Here is a 24,270-nt window from a genome sequence, read left to right on the forward strand (position 1 = left end):
TGCAGCTGGAGGCTGGGAGGCAGCAGCTCGCTCCCCGGGCCTGGGTGCTGAGCACCTTTGCTGCTTCCTTGTCCTCGTTGGCTGCTGGTCATCCCCCAGCAGCTGTGACTGTTGCTATATCAGTGCACCCAGAAAAGTGGCAGACAAGCAGCAACCTGCGCTGCTCTAACTCTCCTGCCTTTTCAATCTGTGGGAGGGTTAATAAAGTTAGATTAGTACTGATATCTTTTACAAATCCTACTCTTTACGTACTAGTGTATGATAATGCACCTAGCTCTCACAGAACATCAAGATACTGACTTAGGTAGTTGCCATTTTTCACAAATTAAAGAAAAGAATAAATAGCAGTTACATCCTTGCACTCTCGTGGCCTGCGTTTGGCCTGCAGACCTCCTCCTCCTTCTACCGATACGATGACACACCCTTCTGCAGCTCCTGTCGCTCTGTAATTGTTAGCTTGGATTTACTCAGATCTAGAAAATGATAGGGAGAGATTAGCTGCTAGTTATTTTTTATGAAACCTTCCCTTTGTGGATTGTTTTCTGCGTAATTTCATGGAGCAAAACTTTTCCGACATGAGTCGCTTTGATCCTTCAAGTCCTATGTGTGAAACTAGGCTCCCTGTTACTTGAAGCGAAAACCCCGTATAAATCACTTCTGGGACTCAAGGAGACCTTTTCTTCATCACAGGGACATATATGCTTGTAAAATTATCTCCTTTGTAGGTGTCTCAGCAACACCACAGGCTCCGCTAAGGGACTGTCCTCCCAGGTCCTTCAGCGATACACACTCTCTTCACACAGACACGTCCCCAGTATCCCCACGGCCCTGGAGGAACGCTTTTGAAGCAATAAAGCCATATGTTCTGTTACTTTAGTCTGAAGGAGGAAGGGAATCTGTTTCCTCTCAGACTTGATACAAATGAGCTAAAGAGTGGGTAGGCACGCTTAGTGATGAAGCGCATGGTTATGTCAAATTACCCGATATAGTAAAGAGGATTTGTCAGTGGCATCCGTGCTAATGAAAAAGGGTTTGTGACAGACAGCAAATCAACTTTTAGTGGTATTAATTCCGTCTCCAGGATGGTACTTTAAAATAATTTCTAGCAGAAAACAAAATATATTTTGCCCGCATACTCAAATTGCACATTCAGAGGTCTTCCTGAAAGGGAAAGACTTTAAAAGTTCTTGAACGTTTTCCTTCCAAGGAAAAAAAAAATACCAAAAATTGCCTGCTTTTCATGGATAACAATCTGGGTACCTTCACATTACAGCTAGGTTCAGTAGATTCTGAAGTATCAGATTTAGTCCAGGAGTCTAGGAGTCTCCTAGTACCAGTCTAGGAGATCCTGTATTGAGGGACAGTGGTGAGGTACTACCTGAAAGTCCCACATCAGAGAAGTCTATAGACAGAGTCTGTTGCTGGGAATCTCAAATCCGCCCCAGGTATGGTTGCTTTAATTGCATTCCTGCTGTGCTGCGATCTCAGGCCCTGAACTGTAACATAAGAATAGCTATATGTAGAGACAGTTTCAAAAATTCGCTTACAACAAATAATGAAGCAAGATAATTGTTCTAGAACGACTGGTGAAAATTAAGACCCACAAAAGTCAGTATAAGCAATTTAACATAGTGATTAGTTTGCAAGCTGTCTGTTTCCATGCTTTTGCTGTGAATCCATTAGAATATTTCAAACTACTGATTTATTCTATGTTACTGACCCGTATACACACCTGCCATTAGTGCATTTTCACATTTGAAGGGTTACAGCATCACAGACAAGTGCTACAGCGCCCTTCTGCTGATGCAGGCCACATGCAGCCGTCATCCACGGCTTAATGGTTCCGCACACACGCTAGATCCCAAACCAGGTCATGATGTGATTCATCCTGAAGGCCTCTTAGTGCCAGAAGTGCCACTGCAAATTTGAATAGGCCCTTTTTATTATGTGCCTCAGCCCAATAGTCTGTAGTAGTAAAACAATAGTGCCAAATGAGCGTGTAATTAGTTGGTATTAACGATAAAAGCAGCTAATGTTACCATTAATTAATGTATTACTTTCAGTTTATTCTTGCACAGAGGGGTTTCTCTTTGACTTTTAATAGATCAGGGAGCTGATGTGATGTTTTTTACATTTTCTTAAAACATTACGAATGCCACTGGAACAAGAACCTATCTACTGCAGATGTAAATGCTATAGCTATGACTCATTCTATATAACACATTGCTAAGTTTCCTAAGTAATCCATTACTGGTTTGTAACCTAAAAATCTAAGAAGTTTCACAAATTCAAATAACATTCCTGAGCAATAGATTTTGTGTTTGGGTCTCTGGTTTAGCTGACAGATGTGTAAAATCTCATGCAGCCAGTCAACTCCCTGGTGCAGCTGCGTATGCTGAAGAGCGTAACTTAGTTCAGCTAAGATCAACATTAATTTACTCTCAAATATCTTTCCCAGCCCGCCCTTTCTGTTCATGTAATGCCGTTATTTTGTGCTGATTCCACCACTTTGAGGCAAACTTTTTTTTCCTTAATGGACTGTTCCAATGCAAAACCCAGAATATAAACTGGAGAAGAGAGCACAACAGTCACCTTAAAAAATCTCTTCATGTTACTTTACGTTCCATCTTAGATACCAAACCACAGATTTGAATTGGTCACTCTGGCGTTTTAAGTGGATTAGTCCCTGAAAATATTGTACCTTTTATTTTAGGAAAGCTTGACAAAATTAAGTGTCATCCTTATATGCGTTTTTCAGGATGAGATCACATTAGCCAGTCCTAACTTAAGTACAAAGATTGGTTACCACAGAATAAGCATCTTAGCGGTACGCGTGGTAGGTAGTTACTATCAACCGCTTCAGCCTAGGTTTGATTTTAGCATGAATTTGCAATGTTGCCCATGCCGTTTTCTGGTATCTTGAGAGCTGTCATGGAGTTTGCACTGGCGTGCTTAGTTGTGGCTGCTATGACTGTAGTTTAAATTGTGAGAAAATAGGTACATATGTGTATTTTAAGGAGATCTGTTTGTGCTGGGTTTTTTTGCAAGAATCTCATTAAAATGTTGCTACAGGGAGAAAAATTAAGAAGTGTCTTTCATTTATTTTCTTTTAAAAGCACGAAAGTAGTGCTTGAAGTTGGTTCCCAAAATGTTTGAGTTTCACAGTCTCTGGAGATTTCTACTGTTTCAGTGTGGTTACAATAAGGCCTCTATCTGAATTTCATCCAGGTCAATGGTCTAATGAAACTTTAAAGAAGGGTGGGGGGATTATTCCCTTTACTCACTGCGGTGCCACTTTTATATTCTATGTTTTGAGGTAAAATATGACTGCTGTTAAATTGCCTGTATTTTGAAAGTTTGTCTTTAGAGATAGTCATGAAGCTGAGTTATTCTGTAGTGAACTAAAGCTATCTTAAGGTGTGCTATTATGTGAGTATTTAATGAGGATTTAAAAAATATAGCTGAAAAGCAGCCCAAGGAAACAATTAAGTATTGAAGTAATGAAGTATTTTTTTTTCCACGGTCCTTGTCCAGTTAGAGCAGGGCAGTCCTGGCAGGGACTCTCTCTCTGCGCACTTCCTGAGCGTTACCTTAGCTGCTGTGCAGATAGGAGACTAGAGCTGTTAAATATTCAGTGACAGTGGAATACAAACTGCTGACATGAGTACTAAACTTAGCTAAAATATTGTTGCCACAAGAAGGGAGAGATCAGATATATCCAAACAAATGATCCCTTCAGAACGCTAAAAAAATCACTTCAGTCAGTTAAAGAGTCTCCTATTTTAATCTGTGCATTTGTATAACTCCGATTGCCAGGATAAGATATGACTGGCCAGGGAAATAACAGCTCGTGCATATATTGGTAGAGAAGAGCCAACTGTAACAGCAAACCTGAAGTGGGAGGTTTTCTAGATATTTGCTCTGACTGAAATGTTTAAAAATACTAGTGACATATTTTAATATTCATTTCTTGGACAAAAATGTGTGTGTATACACACACACACGCGCGCGCGCGCGCGCACACACACACATATTTAAAGAGTATTTTCAAATACAAAATTCCTATTATGGATGTGGCTTGGCATAAATTAAGCCATTGTTGCCTACAAATAAGGGTTGACAAACAGAACAAGAAGACAATGAAAACATACATCAACATTTTTTTATTGCATTACTTTAATAAATTCAGATATAAATTTGAATACAAGCAACCTCTGACTCCCAAACTATCAAGAGGACTGACTAACAAAATTAATGTCTCTTTCCTGAAACTAATCAACACTAGTCTAGTGTTTAATAAAGCAAATATAATGACTGACGTCTTTCACAAAACTCATATAGCAAAGAATTTTTTTAAAAATTATTCATTATGTTGTAAATATATGCATCTTGCTTCTTACCAAGGGAAGGTAGGAACATAGAAAAAAAGTTTTATCTGAGTGGAACCTTTTAGATTATCATCAAAAATAAATTCAAGTATCCATGCTGATGTATTACTTTGGGTTTTGAGAAAGGATCTATAATTTAAAATGTAATATTATATGTTAAGAAAGAACCCTAATATTGCTTGTTTGAATCCACTTCTGTCTTTTTTTGAATTAAAAATGAAATACTCTGAAAAGATGATTTTAAAAACTTGCCAACAACAAAAATACATTTCCTAAAACAAGTTAAATCAGCAGTGCGATAATATAGCTTTTATGTATAAACTTCATATGGCCATAGAAAGAGTTAAGCTGTGTGATTTCAGGATAAAAGGTTTCCTGAGTTGACTATTATTCCTATGGTCTGCCAACAACTTTGCAATAAATGGAATGATTTTTATGGGAATGTGGTTATTCACAGCAAGACTACAGTTGGTGTCAGTATGAAAAATTCTTCTTTAGTAGATTCTCTCAGCAGGGATAACAGATCTAAAAGAAAGGCATAAAGTAGTTACAGAGAGCTCTGGCTGGTGTTGGTGACAAATTATATTTACAGAATGATGGGTTAACTCATTGAAAAAGAAGAAATCAGAACAACAGTAAATCAGAGCTTTGCTCTTCTGAGTACTGCTGTTCCAAAACAAGTTCCTTGTGATAACATGCATTGTTTAATAGCTCCCATTTCTCTTATCCATAAAGCAAGTTTTTTAGGCTTTCAGTTGCAGCAGTGTAAAATAATTCTTCAGAAATCAGTAAAATTACTGCTTTCTCAAGCAGTTATACCATTCTCCTTGAAAGTTATACCGTTCTCCTTGAGATAAGTCAGGCTCATAACATAAAATATTGAGATGTATGAGTTAGAATAAAGTCCTTCTCCTTTGATTAAGTTTTTTATTATAGTATTCTTAGTATAAAATTTTTATTTATAGACTTCTTGATATATTTTGAAATATTACTAGAAGGAAAGTGTGATAGAGGACACAGTATATTAATGAACTTACTTAGTTGATAGTAACTTAACAGTATTGCATTTAGCTCCTGTTAATCATAACCTTTCAGAATGCTCTTTTAAGAGTTGATTAGGTCTGTGGCAACCCCATGATAATTGATTTTATCTTTCATTTAAAATGAGGAGGAATAAAGTTACATAGGACTTAATGATTCTCCCAAAACCATACAGCATCTTCATAGGTCTTAATCATTCACTCATGCATGAAGAAAGTTGCTGAAGTATCTTTTTTTGTTACTGATTGGTTAGGATTTTTTTTTTAAGAAATATTTAGCAGCTGTTTAAGGAGTAAACATAGCAGCATTGAATGCTCCCCCTCTTTGTTTCTCTCATGCACAATTACCCCGGTTCTGTTTCAACCATTTCATTTACAAACTTCTCAGAGAGCTTTGCAAAACCTCAGTATAGCACTGGGGCATAAATTTCCCCTGTTGTGCTGAGATCACCAGTGATGCACCAGCAAAGAAGAAAATCAGCCTAGCTGTGTCGATGTCAGAACAAAATGTTTAGCCAGTACAGAAGAACGGTGTTGGTAATAGGTAGAGATTAATTTCTCTTGAGGTGAGCGGATGGTTGTGTTGACCCAAAAGTAAATATTGACTGAGATGGTGCCAGTGACAAGGCCATAACATTTAATAGTCTCTCAAATTAGAAAAAAAAGAAGTGCATTCCTGCATATCTTAAATATCTTCATGAGAAATATTTAAAGACCAATCTAAGAGAAATATTTTTGTTTGAAAATAATATTCAAAAGACCGTGATAGTACAGATGTAGGTGAAAAAAGAATTAACTCTTGATGGTTGTTGAATGTGATCACTCATGTTGGTCATGGGAATAGTTATTGCTGGTAATATAAAAATTGAGAATTTAACAGTCCAGCTTGTCATAAAATGATGGAGTTTACTGGATGAGCTTCATTTAGCAATGAACATTGGGTCTGGTTCTGCAACAGTGAAAAATAGCTGTTTTTGTGAAGGATGTATCTGATTTTGGTAAAGTTACTCTGATACGTCTGACTGTAGGATGGATCCTAGGAAGTCTTAATGGACCTTCGCTCCTTCACTTCCTAAGTGTACCTGAATGCTGAATGAAAAACAACTGTAGCCAACTGTTACAAAATAACAGGCAGGAAGGACTGTGGAACATAATGAAAATAGATTTCTGGGCCATCAAACTCAAAAAAAAAAAAAAAAGAAGTAATTACTGGAAAGTCTGTTGAATAAGCTTTATTCTTAGAGAGATGCAAGGGGGTTGTAGGGAGAGGGAAACTCCATATAGAACTAGCTGAATTATCTTCCCCTCACTTCCACATAGTGCAAGGATGTCAGCTAAGCTAATCCAGGATACAGTCTGAGTCATTCAGGGCCCTGCAGAGGAATACCTCTCCAAAAATGCCTTTTATCCTTCTAGCTGAAATAGGAGTGCACCTCATCCTATTTTTTGCAATGTCTATAACTGGAATTTGCAGACCTGTCTTACTGATTCTTTATATGTGGATTCCACAGTGAAATTTCTGTTATTCTGCCTTCAACCTAACAGAAAGTTCTGGGAAACCAGAATCTGATTATTCCGAAAGCTTCAGTAATGCTTTTTTTTACTTCACTGTATTCAATGTTAGATGTAATCCTAAATTTTAGGGTTCTTTAAGTCCTATGAAGCATAGCAGCTTTTGCTTTCTAATGAACCAGTCAGTGGTTGTGGACTCCCTTCCAGCAAGCAGCGCAGCACTGCTGTTAGCATTTGGTTTTCCACAGTAACAATCCAAGAACAGCTCAGTTTCCCTATTAGGAAAGAAAGAAAGAAAGGAAAGGGAATAGAAATCTTGGTGAGGCATTTTCCCTGATAAGTGTATGAGGGAATAACTAGTTTCTCATCTGCTTGGCACTTCAACCATGGGCGACTTGCAAAAAGCTCAGTGGATAAATATAACCATAAAAAGGAGCACTTCATGAACATGGAACTAAATTACACTGCACATGTAGCTGTAGGTAAGTGAACAGAAAAGTGAAACAAAATCTGTATTCACAGGCAGGAACTGTGGCTTTGCTGATGTATGTGAGCTGAAAGCTAAAAGCGTTGACCCACCCCAAGTGCTCGATGCCTGGCTGTTGTGCAATGTGTGGCTGCGGTTCATGAGTCCTGGAGTTACGAATAATAACAGATAAGTCTTTTAGCTCACTTGAGAAGATTGTTCCTAAAGGGCTTATGCAACTTGTTAACCACATGACTTGTTCGCGTTCACGTGCCCAGTGATGAGCACCTTCATGTTAGGTGTCACTGGAGATAAAACTTTCATGATTTCCTTTCCCAGGAGAATCACTTGGAGTGGTCCTTATGCACAGCCCCAGCTCAGCTGAAATATGCAGGAGCCTGCCAGGCTGGTAGCATCTACTTTATTTACCTTCCTGTTGCTTCTCTTTTTCTAAACGGCTGAGCTCTAACATGGCACAAAATGTTAAGCTGCTCATCCTGCCCAGCTGTGGCATTCACGCAGTTCTCAAAAAACACAAATCCGCTCTCTGCTTCAGCTGGGAAATGGCAGAGTTATCTCAGCTGACACCCTACTTCTGGCGCTGAGCAGCATGATAGGGATCCACATCTGCCCCACGTCATCTGGAGAGAGAAAGAAAGGGAAGGCAAAGCATACAAAGTGTTATGCAAAGCTCTTCGAGCTGCTCATAAAAGCAAAAGTTTTAAAGTCTGTGCGGAAAAGGTTAGCAGAGAGAATTTTAATCCCAGTCTTTGTCCCATTAGCGGATAATTACAAGAACAGGAGACTCACTAACCCAAAGCAGTATAGCTTGCGTTTAGAAACGTGCATTTTGGAGGTGGGCAAACAGCACCAAGGCACAGCAAGTCTAAATGATCCCGTCACATACAACTGAAAGAGCGTTTACATCTTCTTGGGAAAAGTTTCCACATGAACCGCAAGAATACTTTTATTTCCTGAGATATGAGACATTGTTTTCTAGCTTCTATGGAAACTTCAGTCATTTCATAGGTTTAACTTTAAAATTGTTTATAATTTAAATATATCTAAACAAACCTTAGTATATAGTTTCAATAAAATGTGCATGTTTCTGAAAGTATACTTTCAAAGTATTATTCCCATTTCACTTGGGAATAATTCATGACATACTGACCAGGTTCATGGCTTTTGTTACTTCTTTAAACACATTCACATTTTATTTTCACTGGCTTTCGTTAGACACAGATTTTTTTTTTCTTTTTACAAAAGTATATATCCACAGATAACATGAATCATGTTGTAAAGAGGGTATTTGCAACCTGAAGTGCTGAACTTTTACAATGAAGTGAATTTGACATTTAAACTTAACGCTGTCCTTTCCAGGGATGACAGATTCTCATCTGCTCCCCTTGCTCATCAGAGTGGCGTTTAGTCATTTCTGTCTGTTGGTAAAATTATTTTTCTAACACCCTCTCCTTCCCTTTTCCAACCCCCCAAAATATGTGAAAATGGACTAACAAGTTGATTGTTAGACTGATACTCTAAATCACTTCCCTGAGTAAAACCACACGTTACAGAAATAAAGTTGTTTTATGTTTTAGATTATCTGAACAACTCCAGTGTAATGAACACATTCAGGGTGATAAGGAGTACCTCTGAACTGGAACCTGAATTATAAAGCTAGAGTCTAATACAAGGAAGATAGTTCTGGGGCTTGGCAGGCTGCACTTAACTGCGATTGTCCTTAGCTCTCCTGACCCTTTTGTTAGGGATATGATTTTACATTTTGATCTTCCTTTTCAGTAAAAAATGGAAAGATTTCAATCTATTGGCTTTATTTAAATAACATGATAAAAGAATTGAGACAATATCAGTTCTGAAAGTATCTGCCTCATTACGCTAAAGGGATAAAGAAAACTAGCAAAACAGAATTTTCTTCTGCTGTGGGAATGAAAGTGGCAACAATTTATGTCTATTCAGTCTCACACATTATAATTGCTCTATAGATGCTTCTCTAAAGCAAATTTTACTTTAAATTGGATTCTTCCAGTTACAAGGTGCAGCTGAAATGAAAATGTAAACCCTGATTTTAGTGTAGCTACTCCAGTGAACACAAATTGCAAAATTAGATCTGTATTTATTTTGGAACAAATACTGTTTACTTTGGGAGCAGCAAATTTAATCCAAATGCACTTGTTCGTGTGAGCAAGCAAAATAGGATTTGAATCACTTTCTCTATTAGGAAAGAATGGGATCCATTGTGTGTTCTAAAAGGGTTACATGTTCAGCGCAGTAAAACGCTCCAAAGTCATTGGCTGTGAAAAACAAGTTTGTTAAGATATTTCAGTTCTCAGTCCTCGGTGTTTGGAATATTAATTTTCCATCTTATTTCTTTATTTGGTGTGCTATTTAAAGGTGGTTTTTTGTTTTTTTTTTTTTAGCAATATAAACTTCTCTTTATATTCTAAGTTTGAAAAGGGAGTGTTTTGAAAGCCTTCACAGCCTGATTTGATTCCTTGACTGTTCATCCACAAATTGTCAGGCAGAATGAAGTAGATTTCAAGAACTCTCTTTGTTCTTCATATCCTGTGCCTGACCCACAGGTAATCTGCACCTTTTTCTTCAGCACAAAATAATTGTGGTGGGAAAGAAGAGAAAATGTTAGGGTCACAAAGTGCAGGCTAGACGGAGATGACAGGTCCTGCCAATTGAGTGCCAGTGCTGGGAACCTGCGAACCGTAGTCTCTGCTTTTTCACATGGATTTATGTTGTTTGTTAACAGGCATCCCACGATGATGGGTTAGGAAGTTCAGCACTTAAGCCTTTATTGCCTCTGGTTGAAAGATAGTGCAGATTTTTTTGTATATTTAGCAAGTACAGTAGAGGAGCATTTGGCACAGGCCGTGCATACATATGGGATATAGACGTGTTGTTCTGTTTAATATATCCTTCCTGACCTGTGTGCACATACTAGGGATTTTGCTGTCTTTCTAGTAAAGTAAAAAACAGAGATTTAGTTGTGAAGTTTAATGACTAGAATTAAAAAACATTAGCATCCTTTCATGTTATTTTTCTAAACTTAGAATAGAGGTTAGTTGGAGTAATCTGCTTTTTATTTTGCAGAAAGATAATCATAGCTAAAAGTAAAAAGATATAGAAACCGATAGATTCATTAAAAAAAAAAAGGACATTCACAAACTGGCTTTGGAATATTCAATTGTTGCTTGGAAAACCATCCCATGATAGTCTGTGAATGTATGTTCACCAAAGAAACACATGGTGTTGGTTTATAGAAGTGATGAGTATTTGTGGATTGGATACTCATCTGAAGGTGTGTATTTCTGACTTCTGGAACAGATATACACAGAGATACTCTTGTCCTAGCAAGACTGCACAACAAAAACAGTAGTGCACACTTGAGGATTTTTTTTTAATCAAGTCTTTTTCAGATACATCACATTTATAAAGGACTGCAGCTTTAACTTGTTATGCCAGATCTGTTCTCACATGTACATGACCAAATTTCTCTACTGTTCAGTAGGGAAAATGAAGCAGTGGATATAATTGCATAATGACAGATATGAGAGGAACAGAGAATCCCAGCAATCATTTCCTGTGAGTTGGCTAACTTCCAGGTCGTCTCAATGGACACACTGATGTAAAGGCAAAATGAAAATAGCTTGTTCTGAAGGACCTTTTTTTTTTTTCCTCTCATTTTACTTTGTAGACTAAGGTATTGAAGCAATTAGTTGACAGCATGGTGTTAGTTTTCTCACGGTAAATTAAGAAGATTAAGCAAATGTGGAAATGTATTTTAGCTGTAATCAGCAGATTTGGGACTGTAATACTTCAGCATCCTCTGAGGTCATGTTCTTGATGTTATTCACATTATTCTTTTTTATAATGTGCAAACTTGTCCAGAGTTATCTTATACTCAGTGTTTATTCAAAGACAGCAGAATTACTAGGTTTATTTTTGTTAGTTTTGTAACACAGAAATGTAGAGGATCAGCATACTAGCCGTTACATCACTACACTTGGCATGTGCTATTGGCACAGATAAGAGGAACTGTTGTAACAGCCTTAATCTCTTTTTTTATTATTATTAATTTTCCTACAGTAAATTGAGTAGTAAGACATATTTTACATAATTATGGCAGAAGTGCACAACTTGACGGGTGGTAGCAAAGGAGCAAAGTAATATAAATATTTGCAGAACATTTCTGCCATAACTTAATGCTTTGCATATGACTCTCTATAAAGATTCAAAGTTAGTTTAAATGAGTAAGTCTACATAGGTTCAGGCATTTTAAGAGCTGTGAATGATGGCTGTGGAGCATCTCTGGGGGTTTTTGGCCCATCATGCAAAACAGAAAAGAGAAGGAGGAAAAGTTAGCAGGAAGGAGTTAGCAAATGCTTTGGGAATGGAGGAGGGCGAAGAAACAAGCTTTCCACCTACAAGTCTTATGCCAGATTCATCTATTCATTCGTTTTTGGATTGTTGTTTTTCTTTGGCTTACTGCATTTCACTGGAGACGTATTTTCACTTAGCAAATGATTGCAGCGGTTTAAGGAGCTCCTGCAGGCACGTATCTCCTGTTGGTTGAATCCCCAAAGCAGAGCTGATGGAAGGGAATAGACAAGCAAATCTCTATCATTCAGTGCACAGTCTGTTGATTTAATTTTAACTGCTGCAGATGTGTTTCAAGAGAAGCTACCAGCTGTGGCATTGAAGCTGCTGAGGGACACAAGCATGTAGTCCCATGCAACCAGCTTTGCTGAGAGCACAGGAAGTCCCAGCAGAAGGACAGCATGGACAATAACTTCTTGAACTACTATAGGTAGATTTGCTAAGCTACGTGTGCCAACACTCTCATTTTCCCCTAGACTAACTGATAAGACCTCAGACAGCCCCCAGACCACTGCTGACATCATACCTCTTTTCAGCTGCTTTGAGCATGCTACTGACGTTTTCAGATCCCATTTTCTTGTCATCCACATTTTTTTTAAAGATTTGTCGGAAGTCTCACCCTTCTCGCGTGTGACAGTAGCTTTTGTTCAGGCCTCCCTCCTAAAAGCGTTTGTATCCTGCTTTTCATAGCTTTCATTCTTTCATGCTGCCATTCCTGTGCTGAAAAGTCCTGCTCTCTCCCTTTACAGCCAAAGAATTTTCTCTCTGCCCCAAATTCCTTCTTAAAATGTAGTTTTTCCATGAAGCCTTTTGAACAAAGCTCCCCGGCTCACCACTTGTACTTATTTAACATGGCTCTCTGAGGGTGCAGTGTAACCGCGGGCTGCTGCCCAGAAGGGCAGTCCTGCTCCCACCGCCCAGCCGCACGCCTGCCTTTTCCCACAGTGGCGCTCGGTGCAGCGTGCGGATCTGGCAGAAGAGCAGCCGAGAAAGAGAATCCATCCAGGTTTCTGACCGGCTTGCCCTATGCTTGTTGGCCTCCGTTGTAAGAGAGGCAGGGAAATCCACATCCGAGGCCTGGGGGAAGAGTGGGACAGCAGCGTACCCTCCCCTCGAGGGACGTTTTCTCTCCCTCTCGTGGCACGCAGTTGCAACGTTGAGTAAACGTATGGTAGTAGCCTTCTTGACTGTCTAGGAAGTTATTTACTTGTGCTAAATTTTAACCTAAGGTTGCTGGTTCCTCTGATTTCTGCTGTTGTCACTGTAGGGAAATAAACTCCTCTGGGCAGGAGACTTGGGAGCACGAGTCCAGCTTGGGCTGTCTGAGTCAGCTGGCAGACAAGTCTGTCTCCGTTGACGGGATGGGGAGGTGTCAGAGCAGCCTTGCTTCCCTAAACTGACTAAATTACTCATTGTGAACACCTGTCCTGTCTTATATTTGCCCCTCATCTACAGAGAGTGCATGTGACACCATGAATAACATCTTTTAAAATGTCTGTACGGTTTAGGAGCCCAAATCCTATTTTCAAATGTGAGTTAAGCCCTTCAGAGATGGTTTCATTAAAATCAGGGTTATTTAGATGGACCTATATAAGAGTAAGGTTTAGACTCCTGACGTTCTTTGCACTTCTGAAAGTATGATCCCTAAACTGTACCAAGGGCATTTTGCTTTCTCATGATTGCTCTCACAGTGCAGCACTGCATCTCAGCCTGTCTGATTGAAATCCAAACCTTTAGTGCAAACATGTCATCACTTGTTCCCCATGAAGATTTCAAACTAGATGCACTGAAGTTGCAAGGTCAACACCTTTAGAAGCAAAATAACAGCTTGCTGTATAGTCTTTATACATGAGCCACAGGATATTTTGCTCCTCACTTGCCAATTCAACCTATTTTCAAAGAGAATCAAACAATTTTAATGTGCTGCTTTACAGCTGACTGCTAAGCTGATTCTAGCATAATAAAATACATCTGCATACATAGCATATATTTATAGTGTTTCTAAAGAGACTTTCAATATTAATTGCAAATATCACTTTACCAAATAAATTAGAGGGAGAATGATAATACTGTATTTCCTATGAAAAAGTTATAAACAAGTGCCAAATATGGCTGTAAAGGATTAAAAAGGTAAACCTGCACACAAACTAATTTTTTCCTGAATAGTTGTTTAGCTCTAACTTAGCTCCCAGTCACAGAAGCTTTTGGGGGAAGTACTGGAGGATTTTCTGAGTTTTTGTATTTTTATTAAAATATACCTTTGCAAAAATATACTCATTGGGAATGCCCATTTTATTTGTCAGTGTCAAACTTCATTTTAGTATAACCCTGATTATGATGCACACTGGGTAAACTAGTATTTTAAAAAAGTTTCAACTTGATGCCTGCTTAAACCTCAAGGCACTGAACAGTGCCTCAGATAGTTGCCTTTGCCCATGAACAAAATGCTCCGTGCAAAGCAAGCAGGTGAAAACAAACACAAGGGGTTCAAATAGAAGGTTGGTATCAGTCAATTAACAGTGCACAGGTAATGGACTTCTTTGAAAAGAGTTATTGCTAAATAACTTCTCTGCTGGAGGAGGAGTTCAATTGCTAAATGAACGTATTTGCTTCCCATGTTCAGGGATTGAAAAGCACACCTATCACTCTCCAACCCAATGTCCAGGTCAGCAAGATAGTGTGAAAAATACCTGGCACTTGAATCTCACATTTAGCCTCAAAGCCATGTCCTGCCACTCAAGAGGAACAAAACAGTTGTGCACTGCTTGTGACCTTCCTTTAGCTGTAATGTAGTGTCAATCACGTTTATCTTTAATCCTTTCCAAATTATAATGTGTATCTCTTGTATTTTTGTCTTTCTTCTTTCCCTTCCTGACTTGATTCTTTTTTCCTCTTTTATTCCTGCCAAAAGATGACAGTATGCTTTTCCACTGCATTCAGTATTTCACCTGAAATTTGTGATGTTCATGACCTTTTCTTCTCTTCGCTTTCTTTCTTGACACAGTTTTTCTACCATTACCCCAGCAATTTTTAGTCTTTGATCTCTCTTCCAGGTTTTTCTCTCCAAAATCCCTCTCTTTCAATACCATAATTGCTATTTTGAATGTATCCTTTCAGTTCTCGCTTTCTACCTAACAAGCAGATGGAAAATGAGCGTGGTTAGACAAAAGGGGAAAAGGCTTGTGATGTCCCAAAGTTTGTGATGGTCCCAGGACCTTGCACGTGTAAATTAAAGTTCCATCTCCTCTGGCCCTCTCTAATTGCGGGATCAAAGACACAACCGTCTCCTCCTTCCCATTTCCAGCTTTTGCCCAAGAAAATTGCATTAGGATGTTTTTAGGGTTCTTCCTTCTTTTAGGATCTCCTATGAGAAGATGATCTTCTACTCCTTCCTTTACTTTTGTGGTTACTACAAAAAGTGTCTCTCTTTCCTTGATTTTCGTTTTGAATCTTCTCTAGCAACTTGTTCCAGTTGTCATTCATCATTTCCAAGCTAGGAGAGGAAGCTATTGACTTGATAATTTTCATTGCTACAGTGACAACTCAAGATTTAAGTTTTCTATCCATGGAAACTTAGAGAAATCGCTGAGCAGTAGGAGAGACACTGAAATGGGAAACTTGCAGGCTCAGGAGGATGTGACTTCATTAACTTATTCTTAGTTTGTATTTAAATTCTTAACTCCACATGCCTGTAGGTTGGAAAGTTTCTTTTGATTTTAAACAAAAAAACTTAATTTCTGTGAATTTGGTAACTTTCTGAAGAAAATCCCTGCTTTTCTTAGCCGAATTGATTTTCAAGCCCTTAATATATTCACATTTGTAATTTCAGCTCTGTCTGTGTGTCTAATCCATTCTTTCTGCCTGAGGAGGAAATTCACTAGATGGTGGTTGAATATGAACACATATAGTAGTGTCCTTCATATCCTGGTTGTTCATCTTTCCTATCCTGATTGTCTGTCTTTCCTCTCTCTCTCTCTCTCTAATGCAAACTACTGCTATATAAAATGCGAAACTATGTATTACATTAAGAATAAGGGCATGTTGTACAAGTGCAAAAGACCACCCCTTCTACTTCCAAAAAAGTTTGAAAAGTTCCCAAGGTATTTTTCATAGACCTATGTTTTTAAAAATGTAGAATCCACAATCATGATGTGAGGCCAAATAGACTTCTGCTTTTTTCTTATCTGAGGTTGTTGACCTCAGGAGAGGAGGAGAAGGTTACAGGGTCAAAGTCTTTTCCTCCTTGGAGCTTGCTGCTTGCTGGGAGAGGGTTGGCTGGAAAATAGATGTTTTAGAAAAAGGGTTGAGGGTCATGATTTTAATTCTGTTAGGGAACAGCTGGTTTGAGTTTCTTTCCACTTCTATCTTCCCTCCCTTCCTCACAAATCCATGGAGAGAAAAAAATTTGTTCAGGGGAAAGCAGTAACACAAAAATAAAGGATTCCAATATTTTCATTTTTAAAATATATCATGTTTGTTATAAGATTTCACATTAGGAGAGAGAAGAGGAAATTGTTAAAATAATAGCAATCCATTGTTGTTTCAAGCATGGGATTGAGATTGATCTACAGTGCCACAGGTTTATTTGTTTTCCTGCCAAACGTCAAATTGTTAGTCGTAATGTTCTAATGCTTTCTAATGGACAAACCATATTCATTATGATTTTTAATTTAGTGGTAGATAAAGCTAATTATGAATGTGCCGTGTAAGTTTGTGTACAAGTTGCTGAAGGAGGACAGTTTGATTTGGCTATTTCTGTTCAGCTTTTCTTCATCTTTTCATGCTGCTTTCATGCACTAAGACCAAAGAGGGAGAAGGAAACTCACAGCTCTCAAATGAATGGCAAACTAGGAACAGATTTTTTTGTCTGCACTCCTCTGAAAAACTGGCCTCAGGCTGTGTTGGTGTGTGGCTCAACAGCAATCAGAGGTCATAATTTCATTGGCGGTTAGCATCAGGTTTAATTTTTCTAATATGTTACATTTACCAAAATGTCTGGTTTCAGTTACACTTATGCACTGACTGAATCAGCTTTGAGCAGCGTGATGTTTTAAGGTACCTGAAAGGCTACAAGAATGTTTATGGAACACATATGCTAATTGTTTTTAACCACTTTCCTTTCTAAACACAAAAATGTGTTTTTGGAAAGCTATTTAATAGGAGCAGTTAACGATCGTGTGCTTTTATTCTAAGAAATGAGCACAAGCAATAGGTAAAATAGTTGTTTTAACAAGAGTGCCATCTACTGATTTGCACAATTAAAAATAATCCTGATGAGTAGATTATTCCTTTTTTTATAGCTTGGTTTTTAAGATTTGCAAGATAAAGAAAATCATAATGTCTTTCTTTCACCTCAGGAATGCGACCAGGTTCACATTGATGACGTATCTTCAGATGACAATGGTCAAGATTTAAGGTACAACAGAACTGAACAAGATAAAATGTTGCTTTGCAAGTACTTTCCTGGGAAAGTGGTAAACTGTTGTAAAGCTTTACAGTAGCCCAGTCTTTTTAGCTCGCCTTTGCAACTTAGTTGTGAATAGCTCATGGTTGAACTTTGCCCGTTTCATCTTGTTAATTTGGGGGTTTTCTTATATCCAAATAGCACCTATAACTTTGGAACAGATGGCTTTCCTGCAGCAGCCACCAGCGCTAATTTGTGCCTAGCAACGGGTGTGCGTGGAGGAGTGGACTGGATGAGAAAATTGGCTTTCCGCTACAGACGAGTAAAAGAAATATATAACACCTACAAAAATAATGTTGGAGGCAAGTGACTATGAAGTATATAACAAGACGAATGAGAAGTATTAAAAAGGAATGTCTTTTCTCTTCTTTTCTGTTCCTTTTTTAACATGGTAATGTTTCTTTTGTGCGCTGTTTAGCTCACACTGTGTCGAAAGTTCTCTCTGAGCTAATGCAAGTAAAGGAAAATGACAGAACGGTACCTAATTTCAGTGCAGACATGCCCTTGTCTGTTCCACAGGTCTTCTTGGTCCGGCCAAGAGAGAGGCCTGGTTACAACTAAGAGCAGAAATTGAAGCTTTGACAGATTCTTGGTTGACGCTTGCACTGAAAGCACTCACACTTATTCATTCAAGGTGAGTACCAAGAGTAAGGACTAGATATGAACCGTTCAGATGTCTGCTGATATTTTAGAAGAGGCTGCTGGGTCTGGTGGACAAAATGTCGAACCTGGAGGACCTTTTCCTTATTCGCTGTTCTGGTTTGGCCTTGCCACTGTATGCCTTCTTTCCTCTCAAGTGGTGAAAACTAACTTTGTTTGCAAAGAAAGTATGGCAATAGTATTGATGAGGGTTTCTGATGAGAGTGCTAAGGTATTCCTCATGCTGTTTGATTAAAAAAGGGTGTTTGTGTTTTCTGTTCTGCAGGACAAATTGTGTGAACATTCTCGTAACAACTACTCAGCTTATTCCAGCTCTGGCAAAAGTCTTGTTGTATGGATTAGGGGTTGTATTTCCCATAGAGAATATTTACAGTGCAACTAAAATAGGTGAGCGATTTGTATAATGTTGTGATATATTGAAGCTGTAATTCTAAATCAAATGCTATAGTAGTCTATATTTATAATTTCTCAACATACATTCACTGTAGCACATAGAGAGTAATAACAACTGATCTCATGAAACACTTTTCATGCTGAGGCATCCTACATCTGCTTTACAAATATATGTCATAATCCGGCACAGAAGACTTCATACTATAAACTATAAACTTACTGAAGCAGCCTCTGGGAGGAGGCAATACAATAGCTTTTTGACATCATTTCTAAAAACTGTAAGGCTATGTAGCAGTTTAGATAATTTCTAGGAGGCTGTAAACTCAGAACATTCAAGTAATCCTAGATTAACTGCAGAAATTCTATAGTGGTAAGCCCTGACTGCATGCATTTTCATATGCTATGAAGCAAAATTTTGATAAATAATTTACCAGAAGCAAGAATGTTTTGCTGCAGAAGGTAATTATTTAAGTTAATTCATGTTGAACGTAATAAGCTTCAGCCAGGCAAATGTTTATTTCTGTTTTCTGGTTCAGTATAAAAGATGTTATTCTGAGCATGTAGAAGTACATAGTACCAGATGGCAAGGGTGCTTTTCGTTTTTAATGTGATTATGACATATCTGTTCTGTCTCAGAGTCCCTCAAAATTGTGGGCTACATGAAAACATTTTTCATGTGTTCTTAAATATCTATAATACAGGAAGCTCAAAAGGCCAAGAAAAACTGGTGGGTTAGTTTTGCCTGTTTGCTTTTGATTTTAGAAAACTTAGTTGAGAATTTTATGTAGAATTCGAAAGCATTACCACAAAAGATTTAAAATCATTTCCTGGAAAGAAGCATTACTGTCGTGTTTGTAGAAACATGAAAGTAAATTAAAACTTTGAATTGTAATGCTTTAGATACACATTTCAATTAAAACACATTTTAATGAATGTTCATTTGTGACTTTAAGTACACGGGAGAGAAGGTTGCTTTTGGAATACTGAGTTGAGTCACTGATTGTCACAGGCAATCATGAGATTTTTGTAATATGAAAAGATTGATAATTTTCAAGCATTATCTTAGCCTAGTTAGTGTTGGAGGTTTCTGGTGTCTGGTACTACTATTAAAGGCTATTCTTGAATAGTTTTGTTCCTCTGCTGGCTAGAAACCTTTTTTAAATTTCCAGCCTATTTATTCTTGAGTTGGCATTGTCCTGTAGCAGAAATAACTTGTGTCTGAAACACTGTTTTTCCTTTTGGATGCTTTAGAGACACAGGTAAGCACGTATTATGAACAGACTGATGAAATCTTTACAAATGGCAACATTTAAGAAAATTTTACTGTAAGCATTTACTTTCTTTCTGGATTCTTGGTATTCTCAGTACTTGAAAAACTGTGTGTAGAGACTTGGGATTCAGTGTAGAGTTAGAGTATTGGGATTCATTTCTCTCAGTCTGTGCAGTGAAGTAATGAGCCACTTATTGGATCCCAGTGCGGGATCAAGGACCTTGTCCATGTATTGGATTACATGCATTTAAATTTAAATCTTTTTGGTGACCTTCTAAGTCAGGATACTGCTGTTTCAGGAGCTGTGATTAATCTTGCCATAGATTGTAGAGAAAAAGCTAGAATTTCTACTCAGATTCCATCAAGTTTTGTTCAGGATCCTGTTGGTAAATAGCCAGTAGGGAATTCTCCTGGTAGGGAAGTTCCCTCTGAAACCTGTCTCAGATTAGTAAAGGAGACAAGAAAGGTGATACCGTGGCTCTCTAGTACCCTATGTCTACCATGTCGTGTGTATTAAAGGACCTTACCAAGCAGATTTTAAGGTTGCCTGTCAGGTGCTCTAGCAGCAGTAAAGCTGCAGTGTGCCTCGATACATCATCACACTGATGGTATCTTCATCCTCCTCTTCCTGCAGGAGGGGCTCACCTCTTGGCTCTCTCAGTAGTGGTAATTATATATTGGAAGGGTTGGGAAAGTCCAGGCAAAAATAATAAAAAAGTGATCTAATTGTATCCCATCATCACCTATCCTGAATAGTTTGATTTTTTCTTTCAGGAAAGGAAAGTTGTTTTGAGCGAATAATTCAAAGATTTGGAAGAAAAGTAGTATATGTTGTTATAGGGGATGGTGTTGAAGAAGAACAAGGAGCAAAAAAGGTAATGGCCCTTTTTCAGTGCAGGCTGATTTCAAGAGTCTGAAAGCAAAAATGTCCTTTCTTAGATATGGGATAGTATGTACTGAAATTTGATTTTTATATCTTTGCTTTATGAAATGTAATGTTTTGGTCATATCTAGTAGAAGACTGCATAAAACTGTAGATAATGATGTGCCTTGCTGTTCTCCAAAGGACACCTTAGGGTGGCTGTGTATGTTTGATTTAGTTCAAAAAGGAGCCAGAAAATGTACCATGGCTTTTGTGCCAAGAACTAATAGTTCTATTTTCATTGGCATCCCAAAATACCAATTAGGATGTTATGAATGTCAGCAGAAATTGGTGATTATTTTGACTGAAGACATTGTACTATTTAACTATATGAAGAAGTTAAACTTTTAAAAGGTATGTAGGAATGGATTAATTACACATAAATTTCAGTTTTCTTGTGGGTCCCTAATTTGATTTTTGCATTATGGTAAATACTCATGACTTGTCCAGCATTCACAATCTCACTTAACTGAGCTGAGGATACTATCTGAACATGTCTTTAATATTTCTTTCACATTCTTCTGGGAGAAAAGGAGAAAAATCACATTTTTTTCCAACGAGGACTAAGCTCCTTAAAAAGCAGTTCTTCTCCACTGACAAATAATAGGCAATATTCCTAGACTTGTTATTCTACTCAAGTAAAGCAGAGAAGGAGTCTTCGCTTGAAGAAATGAAGCATCATTTTGCCTTTTTGAACAACAGGAGAAAGAGTAGGAAAATAGGCATGTCAGTTCTTCCTCCATTTTACGGGTAAATTGCTTTTACACAAATTCTCTTTTCCCATTAAAATCTCTGTGCTGCTACTATATCTGTTTCCACTGTAACCTTCTAAAAGGAGAAGTGAAACTAATTAGTCCACATGGAGTTTTGCAAGATGCACCGCTGACTGGTTTTGCTTCATGAAATATGGGGGTTTGTCCCTCTGAACGGCTCCGGGTAGGTTCCCTCTCCTCTCAGCACTTTGCGAGAGTGTCAGTTTCATATATCCCTTTGGCGGACTGATGGGAACAGTTTGCTCCTTTCTCCTTCAGAAATGCCTTTCATCTTTGCAGAGAAATGTTTTCCCGCTGTAAATGATTACATTTTAAAAGCTGCATTTAAGATCAGGGGGAAAAAGTCTTCTCTTTGTTCCTTTTCTGTTGCTTGGTGAAATAGTGTTGTATATGATAATGGCAGGAGTAGCCCTTTTGGTAATATTAGCTAATCCAATACTTTTTTCAACAGGAAACATGATTCAGAAAAGCGTAAGAAAAAGAACCTTTTGAGTTGCTAAGAGAAGTAGCAGTATAGAAAGTTCCTTTGTGCCATTCCTTCTGTATGTTCTTTCTTGATGGAAGGAATTTTCAGATTTAAAGAATGTTAGATGCTCTGGATTAAATTATCTGCTACAGTAATGCCAGAGAAGTCAATAAGTATACCAGCAGGCCTGCCTTTCTGCAGAAACTATTAATTTGATTAAGGAAAATGCTCCTATGGTTCTTTTCCTACTTCTTACTCTACCTAAAAAGAACCTACTATTTCAAACTGTGAAAGTAAGATTTGCCTCTAATTTTTGGCCTTCACACAATGCAAGAGGAAGAACCAAACATGCCGTGCTGTAGCGGGAGCTGCTCCCAATTCAAATTAAGCCTTATTTGTTGTCTACTCGTCAGATTGTTTTTAGCATTACTAGGAGGAGGAAGCATGGGTATGCGCACTGGTGTATGTTATGCTTCAACACAGAGACGTGTGCCCTGCCCAGCAAATAAATGGTATCACTCTATCAGACTACAGTAAAAGCCTAGACCTTCTCCAGGGAGTGTACCAGCAAAACAGGAGATTTAGTCCCATAAAAAAATCCTGAACTCATCAACACGAACTGACGTGACTGTCCACAGAAGTACGGCACTGCCTTGCTCATCCCCTCAACATTGTAGCTGCTTCCTTGCTTGGCTCCTTCCTATGCATAAGCTGCTCTTTGTGAGATTCTCCGGGTAGGGACAGCTTTCATGTTATCCCCCTGCGCAGCAGCTAGCTAAAGGAGTCTGTAGATTTCTTTGCACTGTATAGTACACTGAGCCTACCTTTTTTTTTTCCTGTTTAAATATCACTTCACTGATGACATATAAACTACATAATGAGTATTTTTAAGTGAGCATATACATTCAAACCTATTTCATTTGTGAGACTTTTATTCTGTGTTCCTGTAGTGAAAAGTGCTGAGCTTCCAGGTTGGGGAGTAGGGAAGTTAAGATTTGTTACTAGAAATAATTTACTGACAATGTAGCCAGTTGCTTCATCCTAAAACAAGATTTTCATTTCTGGCCTTTATTTACTAAAAATCTTTTGTATTATTGTTGTTGCTGTAAAAATTTAATAACATAGATTTATTAATACAGTTTACAAGATTACACTCTTTTAAGAAGTATTCTGAGGCTGGACTTTTTTTGTAAAGCAAAATAGTGCCTCTTTTGATGCAAATAAATACAATACCCTGAGGAAACTGCACGCTCTTATGTTTCATGTAGCATGGGACAAGCCATGGTATCAACACCTTTGTTTAGCTGTCATTTCCTGCAAAATATTTTATAAGACAATTGAAATTCTCAGGACATTTGCATTGCAGACTACGGAAAAGTCATACCCTTCTGGATCAATTCCCCAAACAGTCAGGATAGCTGTAACTCCCGAGTTCACGTGGAGGTTGCTGCCTTTGCATCAGTTTGCTCCTGAAAAGAGAGGGAGAGCAAAACCCGTGTGAGGAAGTGGGAGTCCCCAGGGCTGAAATGGGGCACAGCCTGGGCGCACGGGTCTGCACCCCGCCGGAGGGGCACGTGCCCCACTGCGAGCCTCGTCCTTCCCCCGGCTCCCTGCGCCTGTGCTTGGCAGGACCAGTGTCTCTCTGAATACCACTCGGGTGACGTAGCTATCGGCAGAATGAGTTTGCGCTGGCTGGGTTTCTCTGCCGGAAAATCCACTGTCTTGGGCTTTGCTCTTCTTTTGTTTGTTTGTTTGCGTTCGGAAACAAAGTTGTGAAATACTCGTAAAGCAGAAAAAGCTCTTGAGTTTTTCTGCTTATGAGAGTCCTCCGAAGGACTTTGAGCGCGGGAGATGAGACAAGGGGAGGAGGGTGTCTGCATGCAGGAGCTGGATTTTAAATCAGGTGGTTTGGGAGAGCGTGGGCAAATCGGTTTCTGCCTTTGTTTCTGCAGTGGTCATAGTGCTCTTCTGCTGTATAGGGAAACTGGGAGGAAAAATCATAAATCTTGGTGGAGCAATAAATAGAATATAAATGGGTATCCAATATGCCACTGTTTTAAAGCTCACAGTCACACTGTGCTGTTCGGGTTTGTGATAGGAAGTAAAGACGACTGCTCAGCAAAATCTGGCAGAAATACAACAAAAATACCAGGAAAGGTGACAGAAACTTATGAGTCTTCTACTCAAATATGTTGCAAATCTCAGGAGTAAGATTTTTGTATAAATATGTACTCCTTTAAGGGAAAGAAGATAGTCTCCTCTTTTCAGTATTGCCCAGTCAAAAAATGGTTTTGTTTTGCATGCACACGTACTGAATAGAAACACTTCATTCTCTTTGACATAGTTGGTGGTTTTTGTTTTTTTAGAAAATACACTCTGTAAAAATAATATTCTTTTTATTTCAGGAAGGAAATACTTTAATAATTTTACAATTATTTAATAATTTTAGAATTGTTAGTTTTAATAATTTAATAAGGGGAGAACTTTTGATGTTTTTTGTGCTAAACCA

The 24,270-nt window shown here is 38.3% G+C and overlaps 1 protein-coding gene across 7 annotated transcripts in view; it reads left to right on the forward strand.

The window, feature by feature from the left end:
• Positions 1 to 24,270, forward strand: part of EYA1 (EYA transcriptional coactivator and phosphatase 1) — a 166,098-nt gene that overhangs the window by 135,289 nt on the left and 6,539 nt on the right. For all 7 annotated transcript variants that reach the window (XM_068932522.1, XM_068932524.1, XM_068932528.1 and 4 more), the window contains 5 exons: positions 17,171 to 17,229; positions 17,419 to 17,579; positions 17,797 to 17,911; positions 18,203 to 18,324; positions 20,375 to 20,475. In XM_068932522.1, coding sequence (XP_068788623.1) covers positions 17,171 to 17,229; positions 17,419 to 17,579; positions 17,797 to 17,911; positions 18,203 to 18,324; positions 20,375 to 20,475 — 558 coding nt within the window. The remainder of the gene's footprint in view (positions 1 to 17,170; positions 17,230 to 17,418; positions 17,580 to 17,796; positions 17,912 to 18,202; positions 18,325 to 20,374; positions 20,476 to 24,270) is intronic.

The sequence above is a fragment of the Struthio camelus genome, chromosome 2 (assembly GCF_040807025.1).
Source record: "Struthio camelus isolate bStrCam1 chromosome 2, bStrCam1.hap1, whole genome shotgun sequence".
NCBI classification, from domain to species: domain Eukaryota; kingdom Metazoa; phylum Chordata; class Aves; order Struthioniformes; family Struthionidae; genus Struthio; species Struthio camelus.